Genomic DNA, 22816 nt, shown 5'->3' on the forward strand with positions numbered 1-22816 from the left:
TTCCTTACACTTAAGCATGAGAAATAAGATTAAGCCTGGTTTCACGCCGACTCTGAGGACTTAAGGCACTGGCCCTTTAAATGTTTGCGGGCTGACTGCTCGGTCAATATTAAACTATGAGGTCCTCAGTTCAAAAATGGAACGGGAAGGATATATTTTGAAGAAAACGGTTTAAATATAATATTGTGTTCAAGCACAGTGTGATCTTCATTTAGGGAACATGTGTGTTATGATATATGTTCCTGAGCAGTATAAACTGACTTCTAAAAGTGTTAAGCTCGATTAAAGTCTAGCAACCTTTCACTGTGAATGACTTTTCTCAATATTCATAAATGTTATCACAATTTCTATCGAAACTGAGAAAAATAACATCAAGTGATTTACAACTGTAACTTTTATTGATATAGAATATATTTCACTGCTCTAATGAGTACCTTTAAATCTACAAAACAAACAGTGGGTATTGAAATATGTTTAACGTGTATGTTTATAAATCAAACAAAACATTTTATATCTTGTATTATTTTATTTTTCTAATATTCATTGCTTGTTTTTTTGTTTTTTAATTTTTATATGAAATTCAAAATGATATACCAATGTTAAATAAATCTCTAAAACCTTAAATTGTCTGTCATGATTTTACAATAAGTGATTTACCAGACACAGTTATGAGTTGTAAGTGTTCAAAGCTATTAATTTGAAGGCAATACAAAGATGTTCCTGTTATTTTCAATGTTTTGCAAATTCATAAATGTTTATCAACGAAAAGACGCCAGTATTCTTATGTACGATACCTACAAATTTTCATAGTGGATTTGTAATTATTTAGACTCCTCTAATATAAACAATGAAACTATGCATTAACTTAACTTCCGTTTCACAATTTTCTGGAAAAAGAAGAAGTTTTTTACCAAATATTTGAGGCTGAAATAAAAGTCATTTAACAGGTTATTTAATAATCATCTGCAATTGAATAATAAAGGTAATCCATCTATCCTGAACTCGGCAATTTTCGGATTAAATAGCCTTTTTTCCGTGTCTTGTGACAAGCAAATATGCATCCATGTGACCGGAAGAAACAAATCTGACTTTATAATCCGAAAATGACATCAGTCAGGGGGATAGATACAATACCGCGATTTTTTAAAATTTAGTTACTCTGCTTTTATTTATACGCTTTTTAATACATGTATATGTTATGGTTTTATATCATAGTTTCAAAGGTATCACTCAATCTGCTGCAATGAGGGGACGTTCTCCACTTTGCGAATCTTCCAGCAAATTCGACATTTTCTGCGGTTTTTGTCGGGGTTTTCAGTTTGGTTTCTAATGTTGAACACAAGCTTGCGTTACCGTGAAAACTGAAGTCGCGCGCATTGTAAATGTCCCTGACTGCGCATGCGCTGACTGCACTCCGACCAATGTTCATGTCATTCATAGCGAACCACGCCTTTTTTACAGGATTGTAACACTCAACTTCCGGTGATGTCTTTTCTCCTGTTAATGTAACAATGTAATGATCTATAAAGACTTAACTCATTATTTTCGAGATTGCCAATACTCATTATTTTCGAGATTGCCAATATTGTTCTGAAATGATGTATGTAAACTAATGGAAATGGAGTCCCGTATACATGTACAATTTATAGTATGACATTGTATAGAAATTAAAGATTATTAAGTTAGACGCAGAGTAGTCTGTCATGAAGTGGTGTAGCACAATCTGTTGGCTCGAGCTAAAGTCGTTTTTGCGCTTCTCATCCTAAATTATTTATAGACAGAGTTCTGTTCGTGCATTACACATATGCATGCAAAAACCTACATCATGAATTAGGAATCGCTATGTATGCATATTTAATCTTTTACAATAAAATGATTAACACTCCTTTAAGAAAGAAAATTAATATAATGCATTACCAGTGGCAGCGTGAACAAACGCCGCTTTTCCGACTCTTTAAAGTCGGTATGGCACGACCGTGCATATATTTTGACGTGACATCATATATACAATATACGTTTTACCAACATGGAGCAAAAGCACGCTGAAGTTAGTGTTATATTCTCTGTTTTTACTGTTTTGAGTATACATCAAGAGCATGCAATTTGCACCTATCACTTACCGTCATATCCGCCCATGACGTAGATTAGTTCATCCATGACGACACTGGAGAAGTTGCTCCGCCCAAGAATCATGCTCACTGAGGAGTACCAATGTCTTCTTTGAGGTTCATAGTGCTCCACTGAAATTAATTGTTTTACACTTAATAAATAACAGATAGGTAAAGAACAAATAATAAGATTTGATTAAAATTTATGTAACAATCATTTCATTTAATTCATTGCATTTTTTTTTCATTTGAAACCGCATCAAAAACAAAATTCATAATCATAATCATCATCATCATCATCGTCGTCGTCGTCGTCGTCATCATCATCATCACCAACATCTTCATCATCAACCTCATCATCATTATTATTATTATTATCATCATCATCATCATCATCAACAACTAGAATAACAACAATGATATAATCATCATCATCATCATCATCATTATTATCATGTTTCAGATTTGTCCTTAGAGTATCTAGCGCAAGTCACTCCATGCGTGATGTAAACGTTTCCGTTTTGTATGCTTTTGCTTTATGAAAGAACGGACGGCTCATTTGTAGGTAATGGTGATTTTTTGAAGACTGCAAAGCAGTATCGAAAGAACAGTGTTTGCATGTACGGAAAATAATACAAATTGTGTTCAGTGTCGGTATTTGTTGCCTTTCAGTATTTGTTGCCTTTAAAATTATTAAATCTTCAATAATCTACAATAAATTCACAAAAATAAAATAAAATTCATTCATATTTCATCGCAATTTAACAAACCTGTATCTAGCCGTCTGGATCCGTCATATCCTCCTATTGCATAAATCTTATCGTCACACGAAACCAGACTGACGCCACTGCGCCGAGTAGACATCGGTGCTAACACCGTCCACTGGTCAACCAAAGGGTCGTACACTTCCGCAGAAAACAAGCAACTCTGACCGTCAAATCCTCCAGCTACATACATCTTCCCTGAAAACGAAATCAAAGAACAGAATGTCAGGGCAGATTACCAGGACTGTATTTAGTTTTGTTTGAGTTCGCGCCGATAAAAGAATATAGGGGACAAACCGCCCGACGAGCAGTGACATCACTTGTGTAAGATTATTTTTTGCCAGCAGACCCATTAATATCAAACTACTTTTGGGTACATAGGCATGCTCATATGTTACGTACATGGTGCCATAAACAATAAACACAGTGTGAACTAAGAAAGACGAAACCCGCGACCGTTAGATTAAGAGTCTGGGTGTTCTTAACTTAGCCATTCTGTTTCTGATATTCTGGGAACGGTGGTAAAGTTATTTGCCTCCCAACCAAGGGATCGTTTGTTTGAGCCCCTCTCAACTATATATTTGCAGATAACATCTTTTCGGGAAGCGACTTTGGATACAGAGGATAATGAATGAGTGTAAACTTAAAACTGAATTTATTGAACTAGTTGAATAAAATAATATTATGCGCGCCTTCAGTATAACGGTAACATTAATTTTAGCGCTGCTTTTTATAACGCAAATTACGCTATCAGTCAAAATATATGCACGGCTGTGCAATACCATTTTTACGGAGTTGCAAAAGCGGCTTGGGTGTGTGATAAATGATTATTAATAGAAGTTGTAAGAGTTTTACAGTCGAGCTTATGGAAATATGTTTAAACTAAACTAAGCTGTGATCTAAGTAACATTTAGGACTTGAACTTATTACCATCTTTGATTTAAACAAACTTGCCCGTACGGAAATCGAGTTATGGCCACTTTTCTGAATTTAATCTTGGATGTAAGAAGGGCCCTTTTAAGAAATAAGGAACCTTTTAATAATCTACAATATCATCCTTATGAAAAATGTTTTCCCATTCATGTTTGGTAAGAAACAAAAAGTAACATTCAGCTAACAATCCATACAAGCAAAATGATTGTTTCTGCTCAAAATTTATGAAATATGTTTATAAATGTTACCCTACCACATCCATTTTTAACATGTGTTTGACCAGTTTCCTACTTGGAGAACCTAATTAAAGAAATCCCCAAAATTTACTAAAATGAGTGCCTGTTTTCAAAGTTTCCCCATTTTTTTCCAGAAGTATATTGGTTTATCTAGTAGAATAAAAAATGTATCAAATACTTTAACCGTCTAGTTTTGATTTTATTGCACTTTGAAAATAACAGGTACTATATTTGTTATAAGATTTAGCATTATTTAGCTGATAAATATCTACATTTTGTATTTAAATTAAATAAATAAAATTTAACATTTTTTTCTTCCTAAAAGGGATATGAGAGACACATTAATAATGTTAAAAGAAGAAAAAGAAAGAAAAAAAAGATGACCATTATGTGACTTGAACCCACGGCATTTAGTGTCAATATATTTAACTATTTGAGTACTCTTCAGAGAGGAGGTAATGCATTATGGTATAGGATGGCCATACCTTTAAACATTTAAATTACGTAGGAGAATTTACCCAGTTAAGCTTGTAAGTTCTGGTTCATGAATATTGAGTTAATGAAGTCACTAGCATTGGAAATTTCTCAATTGTCTAATTCTAAGTTCAATTGTGTAATTTAAAGTTAATGTTAAGTTTCATCACCGCATTTTTTCATGAAGCATTCCCGGACATTCATGAACCCTTCTTGACATTCATGAACCCTTCCTGACATTCATGAACCCATCCTGACATTCATGAACCATTCCCTGACATTCATGTACCTTTCCTGACTTTCATGAACCATTCCCTGACATTCATGAACCCTTTCTGACACTCATGAACACTTCTTGACATTCATGAACCCTTCCTGACATTCATGAACCATTCCCGGACATTCATGAACCCTTCCTGACATTCATGAACCATTCCCTGACATTCATGAACCCTTCTTGACATTCATGAACCATTCCCTGACATTCATGAACCCTTCCTGACATTCATGAACCATTTCAACAATTCTTAAACTAGTTCTTGAAATTCAGCATGTTCATGTATAAACGCCTGTTTATGAATCTAAATTGATGGACATTTTTTTTGGTATTCATGAACCAGTTAATGAAGTTCTTGAATAAGTTCATGACATTCATAAACCCATTTCGCAGGGGTTAAGACACAGAATGTTAAAAAGAATAATGCTATGTTGTATATTCAACATGTACCATCAAAATCACGAATTAGATTATTCTATTACGAAAGGTGTTATGCTGAATTTTATGTTGCAGCTTTAGTAATAAATATGTAAAAATAGGGGGAAGGGGGAGGATGTGCTGGGCTGCTACCCGCAAAAACTTAGCAAGAACGCTAATACAATTCATCTTTCGGGGTCCTCTAATTAGATGCATTCCTCAAATTTAACTTTAATAACTTTAAATACCTTTATGTTTTGTAGCACCAGCATCGCTTCTCTGATGGTACATTGATTTTATCATTGACCATTGGTTGTTTTCCCAGTTATATTTCTCTGCTGAGTTGTGCCTTTGTCTTCCGTCGTAGCCGCCGCATACGTAAATGACGCCATTCATTTCTACGGCACTAACGTAACACCTGGACATATACATTGGTGCCCGTTCCTCCCATCTCTTTTTAGATACGTTGAAACAAATAACACTGTTCAGATAATGGGACCCATTGAAACCGCCGACAACGTACACGTTATCACGTAGCGTGATAGTCCCGTGATACGCCCTAGGTTGTGGAAGCTCGCATTCGTGAGTTTGGAACCATTGGTCAGTATTCCGGTCGTACGTTTCAACAGAGTCAGTCACACCGTCTTTTGCCCAGCCACCCAAAACAAAAATGATGCTACTTGGTATTCTTGGTTTTATCCACCTTGCTAGGTCTTTGGTTCTTGATTTCTCTGTTGGATCTTTAGATGAACGAAACTTCTTGACTAGGTTATATGATAAGGAAATTCTGTCCCAACAAGGCCCGCGTTTTAAATCACGGCGGTGGACAATTTTGTCTTGAAAACATTCTTCTGTAATATAGGGGAATCTTACGCGGTCTAGAAGAGTTTTAAAATGTTCTTTCCTTTCCCTGAATGAAAACTCTATCCATTTCATCACGGCGTCGAACACTTCGTCTTCTGTTTTCACATTCAATCTGTCGTCACCAATTATTTCACTGAGCTCATCAGTATTGAGATGCACGTACTCGAAACTTTTCTCCACTACGTCATTAAAATGGCGAGTTATGTATGCCCAGCATATATTTTTAAGATCTTTGTTGTTGTAATATCTTGCGAATCTAAGAAAACCTATACAATTTTCCGGCGAAATTTCTGCAGAGAAAAAGTCTATGCATTCTTTTAGTAACCCAAGAACATTAAAACGATCCGCAACAGCAAATATTTCTTCAGCATTGTCTGAAGTTATGGTAACCTGTTTTGTATAAGCATATTCAATAACTACTTCCATAGCTTTCGATGTGACGTCGTGAATCTTTACTTCGTGTTGCAATGTTTCCTGAAGACCATTTGTGAAAAGTGAACGGAAGAAATCACTGCAGCTTGACATAACAGCTCTATGAACAGGAAACGTTTTCTCCTCCCCAGGTATACATAGCGTTGCATCACAAAATGTCCCCGTTTCGCGCATTGAAGCAAGACTCCGTCGAAATTCAAGCTCATCTTTTGAATATGTTGTATCCTCCATTTTCATTCCTTGATATGTTTTGTTGTCATGACGTCGAATATCATGACGTCAACCTACTTTACGTTGGCGGCAAACTTCAAGTTATTACCGTTCAGTTGGCAACTTGACATTCGCTAGATGTTTCTTTATATTGAAATTTGTCTTGAGAAATTGTTTGAAATATTTTTATGCAAATGAATTAATAATATCATGTAAAGCTTAACGAATCAGACTTTTAAAAAGTTTTATGCTATTTCTTCCTACCCGAGGCGTTGTTTAGATCTATGTTTGTTATTGGCGTAAAATTTATTGACACCTATGTGTAGGCCTAAAATGACATTCTTTCATTGTTACATTAAAAAAGAATATAAACATGCAGGTTTAAAAGATATTGAGTTGAAATACATCCATAGTTTCTGACGAAATGTAAATAGCAAAAAAAATGCATTTTTTGTTTAAATAGCATTGACTAGGCCACATGTACACTACTTTCGTAGGGAGTCTGTTGCTATGAAAATAACTCACATGGTATTACTTGAATGACAATGCTATCATTGATATTTAAAATATGATTTTATTGGTGAACAATGTTATGTGCCATTTGCATGCGTATTTTATTATTTTTTTCTGTCGTTTCTAATGTGTACAACGGTCACTCCCTGGCTCCAATAGCCGAAACTCTGCCGAAATCCATTGACTCGTTATATATAAGTAAAATTTTATGCTTAAACGTGTAATAATTTAATATATTACATGTATATCAAAATATTGTCGGCAAAAAAGGAAAATCGTATCAAAATATCTTCTTTTATTATTTACTTGTAAATGAAATATTGAGAAATATTGATGACATATTGGTAATGTGTATTTTCATTTTCCGTATTTTCACTAAAAATTTTGTAAAAACTTTTTCACTGCAGTGAAACATATTTTCCTTATTTTCACTGCTGTCTTGCCGGACTGTATATACTTTTTTTTCTAAATCCAGCCAATACAGAAATTTAAGGGGAACTCTTTCAAATTGTAATATCCAATAGAAAACCGCCACTCATGAAATATTTATTTTCATACCACTCGATAAAATTAAATCCTGTATTAAAGGAATAATCTCTATTCATTTAATTTTACTAATGAAATATGGTGCTATATCGGTCAAAATATACTTAATATTTGTTAAAAAGAAATATTAAATATAAATATGAAAGTGGGCGTAGTCAGGTCAAATTTGTTTTTAGGGACTACTTTCTTAGATGTTCTTCTCTGACAGCCAGAAGCTTCAGTTATTCATTTTATAATCACAAATTGAAATATTATGCTTGCTCAACATAGATTAAAACGGGCGCGATAAATTGTGTTTTTAAACTGCGCCTCTATAATATATTAATGTTTATAAACATTCTTTTTTATCATTTTTTCCATGGAACATTAAATAAAAAATATATTGAAGATTCCTGTTTTCGTGAAACATGAGATACATTTTACTCAACATGATTAAATTTAATTTCTTTTCATTTTTCGTGAAAATACATCTATAGCGCATTAGAGAAAGTATAGTGCCTAACTTCTAATAAAATTGTGTAGCCATTCAATCTTTGAAGCCTAACCAAAGCTGTGCCAAATGTAAATTACGAGTATATCCAAATAGAAAATATTAAGGAAGTGCCTTATTAAGGGTAGGCTTGACCAGTTTCAGAACTTCAACTGCAGTTATCAAATGATGTAGAAATTATTGCTCAAAAAAGGTGGTGATGATGATGATCATGATGATGATGATGCGTGGTGATGGTGGAGGTGATAATGATAATGGGGATTATGATGATAATTGTGGCAGAAAAGATGGTGGTGGTTTTGGTGGTGTGATAGTGGTGGTAGTAATGTCGATGGTGGTGGTTGTGATTGTAGGTGGTGATGATGACAGCTGTGGTGGTAATGAGGATGGTGGTGATGGTTGTAATAATGGTGGTGATGATGGTGGTGGCGGGATGGTAATGGTGATGATGGTGGAAATGATAATTGTGGTGTGATGATGTTGGAGGTAATGATGATCATTGCGTTGATAAAGATGGTGGTGTTGGTGGTGGTAATGAGGATGGTGGTGATGGTAATGTTAATGGTTTTAGGGATAATGAACGTTGTGGTGATGATGGTGATAATGATGGTGATGATAGTGGTGGTGGCAATGGTGATGATAATTGTTGTAACGGTGATGATGGTTGTGATTGCAATGATGATGGGTCTAGTGGTTGTGATGATGTTGTTGATTATAAAGATGTTTAAGTTAAGAATCACTGATTCTGTTTCATAAAAAACAACATTTTTACAGTGTTTCCAATACCTCTTTATTGGCTCCTCTTCTGAAAAGTCAAGAGTTTATTTTTCTGAATAGGGAGGCAAATTTGAGGAGGGTAATTTTTAAGATTTCTTTAGGACGTGCAAATGTACATACAGGGAAACAATAGATATCTGCAAAAGTCGCAAGAATATCCTTCTAATCCATAACACAAACAGTTAAGCCGAAACCTTTGCATGATTATGTGTCATCAAAGATTGAATATATATCGTACTTGAAGCCGGACATAATTCACGAAGTATTGCATTGTGATATAATGAAATCTACATTGCCATTATCTTTGATGAGAAGAAAATCATTCCAGAAAGTGCCAATGTCTATCTAATTGATTAAATAAGGGTAAATATTCTGTAAAAAGTACATTTGTAATTTCCTTGGGCCTAAAGTTCAGCGGCAAAATGGCTGATTCAATACAGGATCAGTGGTGTTTATTTCAGGATAAGTAAGTTGTATCTGTAAAAAACAACAACAACAAAAAACGTTTATACATATCTGCTATTGCATAATTTATTTGGACTAAATTTGGACCCGGGTACTGGCCAGAATGTACCATACTCGTGGGTATTCGTGAAATTTCCCATTCCATTGTAAAATGGCGTTTGTCTTCTGATAGAAAATAGTGTAAAAATATCTATGTTTACAACACAAAACGGCAACAATCACGGGGAAACTGAAATTTGCATCAGTTAAAAAGGCATGTTGGATTCCAGAAAAACGTATGTTGGTTTAACTCCCATATGAGGTCGCCAAGTTTAGAAAATTGAACGCCTTGAAGTATTATAGCTAAATAAAAGCACTGTTTGGAGTTCGGATACGTGGAATTATATCACGAGAGCGTAGCGATGCGTATCCGAACGACTGCTCACGCAAGAGCAGGGTCACAGAGATGGTAAACTCATTACACTGGACCACTCTACAGAAGAGACGGGACATGGCAAGAGTCACCATGCTCTATAAGATCAAGCATGACCTTGTAGATGTCACACCAGATCCCCCGCTACGTAATGCAAGAACATCAAGAGGCAACCCACAACAACTCAGCCAGCTCACTTATAAGAAATCTGTGTACCAGAACAGCTTCTTTCCGGCCACCATCATCTCTGGAATCGCCTACCCATACAAATTGTTGAGAAACCAACCTTGGAGGGGTTCAAGTCGGCGCTGATGAAACACAATACCACCAACTAGACACATTGCCAGTTTTACCAGTTTTTTAGGAATATGTAAATAGACAACTTTTAACTGTAAAGAGGAAGCCAATTGCTGCGCATGTACATAGTTTTAGTTTCATCGCGGTTATGCTCTATGAAGAGTGAGGCGATTACTGAAGATGATGATGATGATGACGAGTTCGAATCGAACACGACATCAACAAATAAATGCCGCCGTACCTGACATTAAGCTAAATTGCGCCTGATTTGTTTCCGTACTTGTTTTCAGCGCGACGGTTTTAGCAAAATCAGTTTTGAATATATTATTTCTTAAATAACACAATATTTCGGTCCTTCTATGTTCAATAGGGAAAATACTTAATAATTGCCAATTCATGCCTTGTTGTTTGATGCAGTCGTTTTTTAAATATGTTTTGTTGTTTTTTGGTCAGGCGTTTCAAACATGCGACATGATGATAAAGAAATGGACCGCAAATAGGCACAAAACACTATGTAATCTATAGTGATGTAAAACATACTCAAAATCGAAATCCATTGCTATTCATTTATCTAGATTGTCTTATATGCTTGATTGTAGAGTAAACAAACGAGTTGCACTTTGTTCTGCATCTGCAGCAAGTAGGTCATGTAAGAACTGGTTTTTCTATGTTAATGATAGGTTAAAAAACTGCAATGCACTCCAATAGTGATATAAGAATTTCCATTCCAAAACATACTATAGTGAATATTGTTACAACTAAATTGCAAGAAAAATTTGTTTTAAACTGGCTCGAATCTTTGAATAGTGTCACAGGTCCTTCTGGTCGTGGTGGCAAAAAGTTGCGTACATATCGACTGTTTAAAACAGAATATGAGACAGAATTGTATTGTACACTCATTATGCCTCCTTGTCATCGCACTCCATTTAGCAAATTTCGTTGTGGTGTCGCGCCTTTACACATAAAACTGGGCGTTACGTAGGCTTAGACGTATTGGAGCGAAAATGCCAGTCCTGTGACAGTATTGAAGACGAAAGCCATGTCATTTTTGATTGCTTTGTGTACGATGACTTGCGACAATCATTATTTGATAAAGCTAAAACGGTAGATAATGCATTTGTAAGAATGTCAAAAAATGAACAACTAATATTTCTGTTCACTAAAACTGAAATGATACGTTATTGTGCCAAAACCTGTTTTAACATTCTACAACGTCGTCTTTTATTTCTTTGTAAATAATGCCATTGTATTTGCTTTAAACATGATAATGTATTTTTACCTAGGTTAAGGTAATCATTGCTAATCAGTTCATGCAATGGATAATCTTGGATGATAATGGATCTTTTAAAATGTTTTTAAGACGCGCGTTAGGGCTCCGACTTACAGTTTTCAGTTTCTTACATCATTTTTAGGGCAGTTTTTAATTTTTGATTAGCAATGGTTACCTAACTTTTAATATTCTGTTTATATACATTGTAATTGAACTATTTGCTTTTAGTGTAACTGTTATAGGTCTTGAATATGTTTCTCATTGATATAACGTCTCTTGAAATTCTTAAATAGATTGATCGTATGCAGATTTTATGTGAATATTTGTATATATGTATAAAAATGTATGTATACGAATGAGACAAAAATAAAGTATGAATATATACTCAAACACTTGATCGGACAATTGTTTGAAAAACAGTAACGTATGTTGTTATCCATATGTGGATATGTGTTCCATATTGAGCAATATGCATGTATAATACAAAAAACGCGATTTAGAGCATCGTTTTAAAACAAATAATAATATAGTTATAAATATGCATTTTAAGTAAATTATTTCTTAAGAAAATTAAGTTACCATTGTATGAACCAAATACCTCTCCATCCAGTGTGCCACCATTTCACATAGATTTTGGATAGAAAAAAAAACATTGTCAGAAGCATACTTTACCTACGTGGTCACAAATTTACTTTATATATATCGATGTTATTGCAATCCCGAACAAACATGCAAGTTGATGCTTTGAGAATTAAGGCGGCCACATGTTTCTGAAATTAACGCACATATAGGTTTACTTCCGGTGCCTTTACATCCCCTATTACCCGGTTGTAAAATGCTTCGATAGAAAATGAACTAAATCTATAATATGATTAATTCCATATTAATTATCAATAGCCATAGGTGCGTGATAACTGCACCCATTTGTAGTAAATATAACACCAGAATAAATAACACTATTTATGCTGATATATTTTATTCATCTCAGAGGGATTCGTGAATTGAACGATGTTTAAATGCAATTGTCAAGTGTTAACATATTAACATTTATTATGTATATCTTGCAGATAGTATGCCGTTACAGTAGATTTTACAAACTTTTAAAAGAAAATTCCCATAAACAAAACACACTATCATTTCCACTCATTTTCCAAATAGTAAGAGATTAGAAATGTTCACAAACTTTTCTAATGTACATATTGCAGTCATCTTTGCAAAAGACAATGTTCAATACCCGTTTGTAAGAAACAAAAGAATAATTAACAAAGACATAAGAGAGCACGGGTGATATTTCAGTGAACCTAACGATCGCTGGTGCAGGATGTACTTATTACAGCAGACGAAAGTCGAGCCATTTATATCTTCCTTATTTTGAATCCACACAAGTTTTTCTGCTCTTGGGTGATATTTCATAACAGTTTCAACTTCATGTTTTAGGAGTTTAACTTTTGGACACATATCACCGCGCTTAGGACTAGATGGCGAACATGAACTAAGCAACTTCGCATTTAAAAGTTTCAAATGGGCAACTTTACGGGGAGGTGTATAGTCCATTAAAACCTCAAAAACTATAACGCATGCGCCATGGATGACAACTGAATTCCACAGACAGTATAACGTCCGACATGTATTCTGAAAGAAATGAAAATATCTGTCATGTTTGTGATCAACACTACAGCGGCATTAATCATTTACCTCCTGCTGCAGGTGTCGCCGTCGATTGATGGGAAAGTTAATTTCCTTCGTTTCGGCCATTAACCATGCAGATTTTTATACCGATATAATGGTTGTTATCTTAATACTTACACGGGGAATTACAAATAAAATTCCATTAAATAGATAACTGCCTTTTATAAGCTGTGCAACAACACTTCCTTTATTCAGAAAAATAAAATTTAGAAGTTTTAGCTTGCAATAGTCATGCGTCAAGATTTTATCGTTGGCTGTGTCCTGTGACCGCTTTTCTGCCTTTTTGACATTTTGTCCGCATGATTAAACAGAAAATCAGTTTTGAGTCAGCCCAGAATTACCAGATGTACAGGCAAGTGGTGACAAATACCGTAGACACGTAGAATTGCCACTGGCCTTCAGATGTTGAGCTTGAATAGTTGGTACATTTCTATAAAGTACGGTGGCACAGAGGTGACATGTGTGTGTTTTATTTATCTCTTGCGCACAATATACCGGTACTATGTCGTGGCCACGAGTTTCTAAGACATTGGCACGAGATTATTAAGTGGTGCGCACGAGATACTATGTCGTGGCCGCGAGTTACTAAGTCGTTGCCACGAGATAACTAAGTCGTGCGCACGAGATACTATGTCGTCACAACATATTAGGTGGTGTGCACGAGATAATTTACATCAGATTACACTACATATATAAATTTGATATATATGATTCTTTTAAACTTAGAAAATTTAGAAATTCGTTGCCACGAAATAATTAAGTGGTGCGCACGAGATACTATTTCGTGGCCACGAGATACTATTTACTATTTACACGACTTAGTTATCTTGTGGCCACGACTTAGTAACTTGCAACCACGACATAGTATCTCGTTCCCACGACTTAATTATCTCATGCTCACGACTTAGTTACTTGTGCCCACGACATAGTATCTCGTTCCCACGACTAAATTATCTCATAGTATCTCGCGCGCACCACATAAATATCTCGTGACCACGAATTAGTTTCTCGTGGCCACGACATAGTATCTAGTTCCCGTGACCTAATTATCTCGTGTAACTCGTGGCCAAGACATAGAATCTCGTTCCCACGACTTAGATACCTCGTGTCCACGAATTAGTTTCTCGTGGTCACGACATAGTATCTCGTTCCCGTGACCTCACATGAAAGAATCCGAAGTTCCTGTCGGGATTCGAACCCACAGCGGCGGGGGGCAAGTGGTTTGAAGTCAACGACCTTAACCACTCGGCCACGGACGCCCCCACGACTTAGATACCTCGTGTCCACGACATAGTATCTCGTGCACGAGATAAATATAAACGCACAAATGTCACCTTTGTGCCACAGTAATATAGTTTTCCTAACTGCAATCTCATATGTAACTTATCAAATATCAAACAGCACATATTTAAAACAAGGTAAGTTGTTATCTTTCAGAATTATTTTTTTGATTTTCTTCATTTTTAATCTGCTCATCAGTTTCCATATTGTGTAAGTTATTATGTGTCAAAAGTACAGACAGGAATGGTATGCTATTTTTTAAACCAAATTTATGTTCATACTTACAAAGTATGTATCAAAAATCTGGCTGTTCCCACATCGTCGTGATTTTGTTTTAGAGATATCTTGATCTATTCTGTTCAAATTGAGAAGAGTAAACATCGGTCGGCCTGGAAATCTTCCTATTCCATTCGTGCACGCATCAACCGAATCATAAGAGAGACCATTGCATATGGAGCAATATAAATTGAGATAAACGTTCCCAACATCCCTAAAGATTAAATAGCCAGTATCTGAAAACAGAGAAGTATCTGTTAGTCTTATCGCAGAATAATAACGTGCATTTGTTTAAGTTTTACAACACAGCTTAATTGACATTAAAACCTTAATATAATAAACTTTTAGCACAATTGAATTGACATGGAGGAAAATAGCCACGTTTAATCTTCCGGTTACATAATTATTAATTCGACATCTTTTAATAAAACGTTTTTTAGATAATAATAACAATTTTAAAAGTAAATGGCATGCATATTATTTCATTATATTTTCGTAAAAGAATTTCGCTGATTTCTGCTGCACAACAGTTGTAACTGGAAGCAACAAAGTTCTAATTAGTTTTTATTTCTATTTAGGAGTAAAAAAGTCTTAAGTAGATAAGCCTGGCACAGACATAATGTTTGTTATTATGCCAGGCTTATCCCTTAAGTTATGAAATCCTAATTAAAACGAAAACAAACTTCTTATTAGGCTTTCAAGAGATGCAGATATGGCACCAGGACGCATCCGTACTAAAAGCAACTTCAGAAAACGTTGTCATTTTGTCAGAGATCTCCGACTGTGAGACCACATGCAAGCATCACAGCATTCCCCTTCTCATGGTAGAGAGGAACAAAGAGTTTTCTGCCAATTTATTAAAGCGCAAGCTTTATATATATGTCATTACTGATATCTATAAGGAGGCTAATTTTCACAGTTTTTTCTTTAATTGATATATATATACATCTATAGCAACGCAAACTGAGTGAGGTATCAATGTTCCTTCTTTTAAGTTCGCTATATAATTTTAAATAGCTCATATAGTATTTCTTGGAAAATCTTGAGTTAACAGTTGTTTCTACTCTTCGTTTTATGTATATGAAGGAATTATCTAATTTCTGCAAATGCAAAGCATGAACATTAGAAAATAGTAAATAAGTATCAAATATGGGAGAAAAATCCGTTTGCAAATATATATTATCGTATTTTAAGCTAATTGAAAAATTAATCAAATTCTATAATAAAAATTTCAATCTGCTAATATGTTTATTCAATTAACTTTAGCACAAGCCTTTGAAGTTTCATTGTAATATTTTCTCAAGATGGAAAAGTTATCAATGCGATAAGTACACAGAAGAAACACTTTTTAATGACACACAGTAAACGTACTTCAAATTCAAACGAACGCGATTCTACATAACATGAAAAAACAAAGAATGAACTCAACAGCATCTAATCGATTCGTTTTTAAGCCACTCATACCTGGAAATTTCACGGACAGTAAGTCTAAAGCAATAAAATTGCCCTTAATTGTATGATATAAATACATGTATACCAATCAAGCTTACAACCTACCTGTGGCAATCAGTAAATTTGACATTTCAGTCATCAATGCAGCAATCTGTCATCACTGGCGTCTATAAAAAGGTATGCATTTTTCTCAAGTCATTTTCATGTTTAGTTTTAAATAATTGATAAATGTTTATATTCAACGTTAAATCATACATTAAAATTTACCTGTCTGATGAATACAGAGGTTGTTCACTTCACTATCATACATATCCCATTTCCCGGTTACATTGCATTGTTTTATAACAGTAGATTCAACAAAGCACACAACATTCAAGAAATTAAAGTTTGATGGCGGTCTGAATTCTAAAATACAGTTTGACAGTATTTTTGTTGATACTGTTTCAATGTTTATAGTTTCTGACTGCAATGATTCACGGCAAGTTTGAGAAGAAGCTCTATGTACAGTTACATCCCAATTGTATGTCCTTTGTTCACCATGGCAGTAACTGCAGTATTTATTCTTATAAAGCACTTTTCCATCTCGGGATGAAACAGGAATTATGTCTGTTATTGTGCCAGGATTATCTACTTCACACTTGGCCTTTATGTCTATATCATCATAGGTTATCGGGCAGCTTGTTCTAGTATAATAAGTAAGCATTTGTCCGGGAAGAGGGACACCATTTGATGTATATGCAGCTGCAAGGCATTTCTGTTTTGCATTAATGTCCGCATCGACGGGTTTCTCTTTATCTCGGCAGCATGTTCCCTTTTCTATACAAATATCTTCACATTCACAAGGTTTGCAACAGGCACCACTCGGTAACGCCTGTTTTGTGATGTTGTGAGAACACGTTTGTTCATGCCCGCAAAACTTTACTTCCAATATAGCAGTATTATGACACAGAGGCGATGTTAAATGTATTAATGAGATGATAGAATAAATATCACTTATCAGCTTCATGTCGAAAGTTTAAATCGATTAATGTATTACAAACATACCATTCATATGTTTTGAAAGCATGTTTTAAAATGGGGCTATATTTACAAACAACCGTTTATATAGGGCCAAATGATATGTCAGGAATATTTATATCTAATAATGTATATGGCTGCTGTCATTTTATGAAAAAAATCTCACTTTTTTCTAAAAAGGGAAGTTTGCTGTATTATAAATTAGTTATAAATAATATGAAATTAGGCAAAGCCTATAAACGGGGAAGTCGTTAAAAAAAATTCCTTTCATTCTTTCCGTTTTAAAGGTGTTATTCGGTATTACATGTACCGCTTCCGTTTTCACTCGGAACACTCGACGATTATAATTGATCCGAAAAGTTGAGATTTGTTCCGTTATCGGAATACCCCGCCTTTTATCATTGATTTACATTGTAAATGGCGGCGCCCGACTAGAACTGACACTGAAAATTTCATTGATAGGTATAGAATTCTATATATTTTTTAATTGTTTTTTATTTGATTTTCTTTTAAATATACACATGTAATCTATAGCCGGGCAAGCCAAAGCCCGGACCCGCTTCGCGGGCCCGGTCTTTGCCTTCCCCGTATTATTGACAGGTTATATGACCGTATATAAACGGTCGTTTGCAATATAGCCCGAGCCGCTAGGCCCGTTTATATAGAGCCATATAAAATCGTGTAGTATCAAAAATTTATTAATAACACGTCATGTGCGTATCATTATACAATCATTGATTAGTAAACCATTGAATATGCTGTGATATTCACCGGCAAATGACATATTGACCGCGGCGACGCAATAATTATTTTTAATTAATGCGTAATTAATAGTTAACGGAATATGAGTCTCAATCTATTTTTAAATTGGGAAAATCCAATTAAGGCAGTGAATATGGTGCTTCAACCAGTGAATATGATTTCATAAATAGTTCAGTTCACTAATGTTTTGACCAATGAGATTGCAGCTATTTTAAGATCATATAATAATGATTTTACCGGATAATTGTGACATTCATATAACCTATATACTTAGCTATAATCGATTTATGAAGTTTTTCTTCAAATAAAGCAATGCTACCGTGATATAAATTAGTTATTAATTTTAAAGATGTCTGACATGTTATATGGCCGAATATAAACGGTCGTTTCTAATATATGCTTACAGCCGTTTATAAATACTAAGCCATATAATCTTAGAACATATTTACCACAAATGAAATGAACCTTTTAAAAAAGTGCTGATGTACATGCAATGACGATTATGCTCTGTCTCCAACTTCTCGGCGAGTCGGTAAACTCTAGAAAAATCGAGTAGTTCACCTTTCCGAAAATCAAATTACAACCGGTTGTTGTTGTTGTTTTCTAAAAGAGATTGGTATTTTTATGTTTTAGGAAATCTGTTAACATATGGAGAAAAAATATTATCAACAATTGAACAATTCAATGCGCTATTTGAACCATGCTTTGTTGAACTTTCAAACAAGAAATGGCTAAGTTTATCTCATCAATACTTAATTCTTTATCAAGTTGATCAATAACATTTTCAGCTAAGCTTTTCTGGTTAAATTCATCCTCAAATAATGTTTTAAAAAGATTGGAAAAAATGCTCTTTAGAAATATCTCCAGCTCTCGATTTTTTGTTTTTAATGTTTTGTATTTCTTGCTAAAACCTTTGAGGCTGGTGCTTGGCTAAATTTTGTAGTTTTTTTCTGTTTTCCATTAAACCCAGACCGTGCTTTTCTTTTAGCTTTTTTTGTATATTCGACGTTTAGTTTTTTAACGATTCCAAATTTTCTACAGATTTAGTTTTTCTAAGAGATTTATTAACAGTCCAAAACTAACATATGAGCCGCGTCATGACAAAACCAACGTAATGGGTTTGCGACCAGCATGGATCCAGACCAGCCTGCGCATCCGCGCAATCTGTTCAGGATTTTACAAGCCCTATTGCTAGTAGAGAAACTGCTAGCGAACAGCATGGACCCTGATCAGACTGCGTAAAGGCGCATGCTGGTATGGATCCATGCTGGTCGTTGGTTTTGTCGTGACGCGGCTCATATAGGTTTGAGTAGAGCTAGTAGTCTGTTCAATTTCAGCAGGAATGTTTATTAACGTAAATGTAAATAATAAGAACATACCATATTTTCAGTTAAAGCATAAGTTAATTAATAAGGCATAATTAATGATGGTTTGTAATACGTATGGAATAAAAAAAAAAACGCACATCATTTTAAAACAAATAGTTTAACATATGCATTTGAGGTGGACTATTCTTACTCAAGTATCTTACTCAAGTATCTTATTTAATCATTAATAAATTTATTGTAAAATAACTTGGTCAATAAAATTAAAATACCACTCGACCAATAAACAGCTCCATACCAATGCGTCATCTTAGAAAATCGGTATTGTCAGCAATATTGGCAAGTAACTAATAATTGGAATTCTTCGTGTAACCATGCAGGTTGGATTTTACCAGTATAAAGATCTTTATCATAATACCATTACAGGCAATTTCTGAAGTTTAATTACAAAAATACATTCAGACATATTATATTAAGTTTCGAAAGCACGTTTTAAAATTGGTGAAGTGCTTAAACTTAATTAATTTACTTAGCAACAATAAATTTAATCTTTACTAATACACCATCTGCGCCATATGTAATTTTCATTTTTTTGTAAAAGATACTTGCTTGAATTTTGATATAACTTAACTATAAGTAATGACAAACCTTTACAAAGACGTCAAATTTGAGGGAGAAAAACAGAGCTATATATATTTTCAAATTTGGTTTATCTTTTCATTACTTTAATTGCTTATTTAAGAATCATAAATAATATCAATTCTTAACATGGCAAGTGGAAAGAATAAGGCGTTTAATATCCAAATAATTTTCTTCCTATCAATTAAATTCCACGCATTTTACATTTTTCCATTTAATTGGCTTAAACGGTAATATTAAGTCTAGACTTTTTTTATATTTTCGTTATTTTCCATACGCACTTTAAGCCAATTTTCGTTTCACCTGCTGCTAAATATATCCGTTTGCTGCATCAAAACTACAAAAAATGATGCACATTTGTTGATGTTATTTCTCAACTTCCTGATTTTTTATACTTGCTATGTGAAACAAGTATATTTACAGTCCTTTGAAAGTAAAAATACAAATCAGTTGAAGCCTCTGGTATATGGAATTACTATGTCTGGGAGAAAATAAATATTTGCTCTGAAGCTCAATTGAAAAACGAATCATCTTAAAAAGAAAATATTAATTACCGATTAAAAACAAATTTATTTCTTTTTGACATCATTTATACTTTAATGATTCTCGTTATATTAATAATTATTTGTCGGAAAATTATTATACGGTTTTAACAGCGATATGTTGATGATGCTATATAGAATGTACAATGTACATCACTCACTGGATATTGATAGAAAAAAGAAATATGGGACTAATACATGTAGTACATATTTCACTTAATAAAGTTATGCATATGAAATATATCTATCTATTTATACTGCAACACCCTCTTTCGAGTATTATGTGCAATACAACTTTCTAAAGTACAATCTAATGATTCTTTTTTAAACCCACAATAAATATGATAAAATTATGTTTCTTCTATTATTATGTGACCGATTCGCGTAAGAACCTCAACAGAGCAGTGTCACAGAGATGGTAAGCTCACTGGAGACGGTACATGGCAAGAGTCACCATGCTCTACAAGATCAAGCATGACCTTGTAGATGTCACACCAGATCCCCCGCTACGTAATGCAAGAACATCGAAAGGTAACCCACAGCAACTCAGCAAGCTCACATGTAGGAAATCTGTGTACCAGAACAGCTTCTTTCCGGCCACCATCATCCTCTGGAATCGCCTACCCATACAAGTTGTTGAGAAACCAACCTTGGAGGGTTCAAGTCGGCGCTGATGAAACACACTACCGCCAACTAGACACATTGCCAGTTTTTTACAGTTTTTAAGAAGATGTAAATAGACTACTTTTAACTGTAAAGAGGAACCCAATTGCTGCGCATGTACATAGTTTTAGTTTCATCGCGATTATGCTCTATGAAGAGTGAGGCGATTACTGAAGATGATGATGATGATGATGATGATGAGTTGTTACATAGAACCACACATAAAAATGTGCGTAAACAGAATGGAATGTTCCGAGACAATATATATGCTGCTGTGTTAAGCAATGATTTCCTGCATGCGCCATTCCTTCTTACGGAAATATACAAACATGTTTGTTTTTTTTTTTCATACATTTTTTTGTGAAGTACTCATATTTATGAATTATATCATTGGTAATTTGATACATTATGTTTTATATTTCGAAGATTTTTGTTGTTGCAGTCTCATAAATTGTTTAGATCTTTAGTTGGCTAGGTATAAATCATTGTTTTGTATTATGAGTCGTATGTGAAATAAGATTTTAAACAGTTATTTGAATGAAAGTCTGTTTGTTTAAAGTTTAAATAATTAGTTATCAGATATTTGTATAAAATTTTATTTAATTTTACTAATGAAATATATGGTGCTATATCAGTCAAATATACTAGTATATAATATTTGTGAAAAAACAACTATGAAAAATAAATATATGAAAGTGGACGGAGCCAAAACTCATACAGTATACTTTCTCAGATGTTTCTCTGTTGCTGCCAGTAGCTTGAGCTATTCATTTTACCAATTTCGGAAACTATTTGTTTTCCAGTGGCTGGTTCCAAACAAGTTCGGTAGTGAGAAAAATGAAATTAAAAAAATGATTTTTAAAAAGTTGATTTGTTCAGTCGATAGGTTCTAGTTCATGAAAGTTCAGTTGTTTTTATCAATAAAATCAAAGGAAAGACAGCAATAAAAAAATTACTGTGATGAGCAAATTATGAACATCTATGTAACTCTACAGTATTTTAGTTGAAGTACAATGAATTTGTGATAATTTGTATTGGATAAATCCTAGAAAATCTCTGTTTTTTATGAATCATGAATAACTTGTGTGTTATATCTTAATTAAAGTGTAATGAATTTGTAATAAATTGTATTAAATGAATTTGGAAAAAAGTTATATTTCCAATAAATCATAAACAAATTGTATACATTTAAGTACAATACAAGTGTAATGATTTTGTAATATATTGTATTGACTATATCACAATTCATGTTGGTAATGAATGGTTTATAAATCTAAATTTTGTAAAAAATCTATAATAAATGGGGGCTTAATTTTCCAGTAAATCCTCAATTTATTAATGATTTATTTAGTGAATCATAAACAGTTTGTATTAATAAATCGGAAAACATGATTTATTCCAGATTTATTTACAACTTTGATATAATTTGTTGATGTATTTTTTGTTAGGGCATATTTTGTTCTAGAACATATTATTTTGTTTACGTACAATATTCATGCCTGTTAAATGACAGCAACATTCTGTGTTATTTTTCTTCCGAAAATCGACCATGAAATTGTGGAAACAATATAATACTTATTTAAATTTATGTAAATAAATTTTATAACTAAATTGAAAGTTTTGTAAACACGTTCTACAATAATGTACAGCAGGGATGTAAAAATAGAAAAAAGGTACGTGCCAGA

At 33.8% G+C, this 22816-nt stretch overlaps 2 protein-coding genes across 2 annotated transcripts; one reads left to right on the forward strand and one right to left on the reverse strand.

The window, feature by feature from the left end:
* Positions 1-656: 656 nt before the first annotated feature.
* Positions 657-6769, reverse strand: LOC132741051 (kelch-like protein 10). Its single transcript, XM_060729140.1, has 4 exons — positions 5458-6769; positions 2879-3070; positions 2121-2240; positions 657-1497 (listed from the first exon to the last, which is right to left on the reverse strand). The coding sequence occupies exons 1-4, from the start codon at positions 6740-6742 to the stop codon at positions 1205-1207; spliced, it is 1890 nt and encodes a 629-aa protein (XP_060585123.1). The 5' UTR covers positions 6743-6769; the 3' UTR covers positions 657-1204.
* Positions 6770-8478: 1709 nt separating this feature from the next.
* LOC132741073 (protein qua-1-like) lies at positions 8479-8992 on the forward strand. The gene is made up of 2 exons (XM_060729161.1): positions 8479-8665; positions 8751-8992. Exons 1-2 carry the CDS (start codon positions 8479-8481, stop codon positions 8990-8992), a joined length of 429 nt encoding a protein of 142 aa, XP_060585144.1.
* The last annotated feature ends 13824 nt before the right edge of the window (positions 8993-22816 follow it).

This window comes from Ruditapes philippinarum, unplaced genomic scaffold (genome assembly GCF_026571515.1).
Source record: "Ruditapes philippinarum isolate M1 unplaced genomic scaffold, ASM2657151v2 ctg3252_1_1_1_1, whole genome shotgun sequence".
Classification (NCBI taxonomy): Eukaryota; Metazoa; Mollusca; class Bivalvia; order Venerida; family Veneridae; genus Ruditapes; species Ruditapes philippinarum.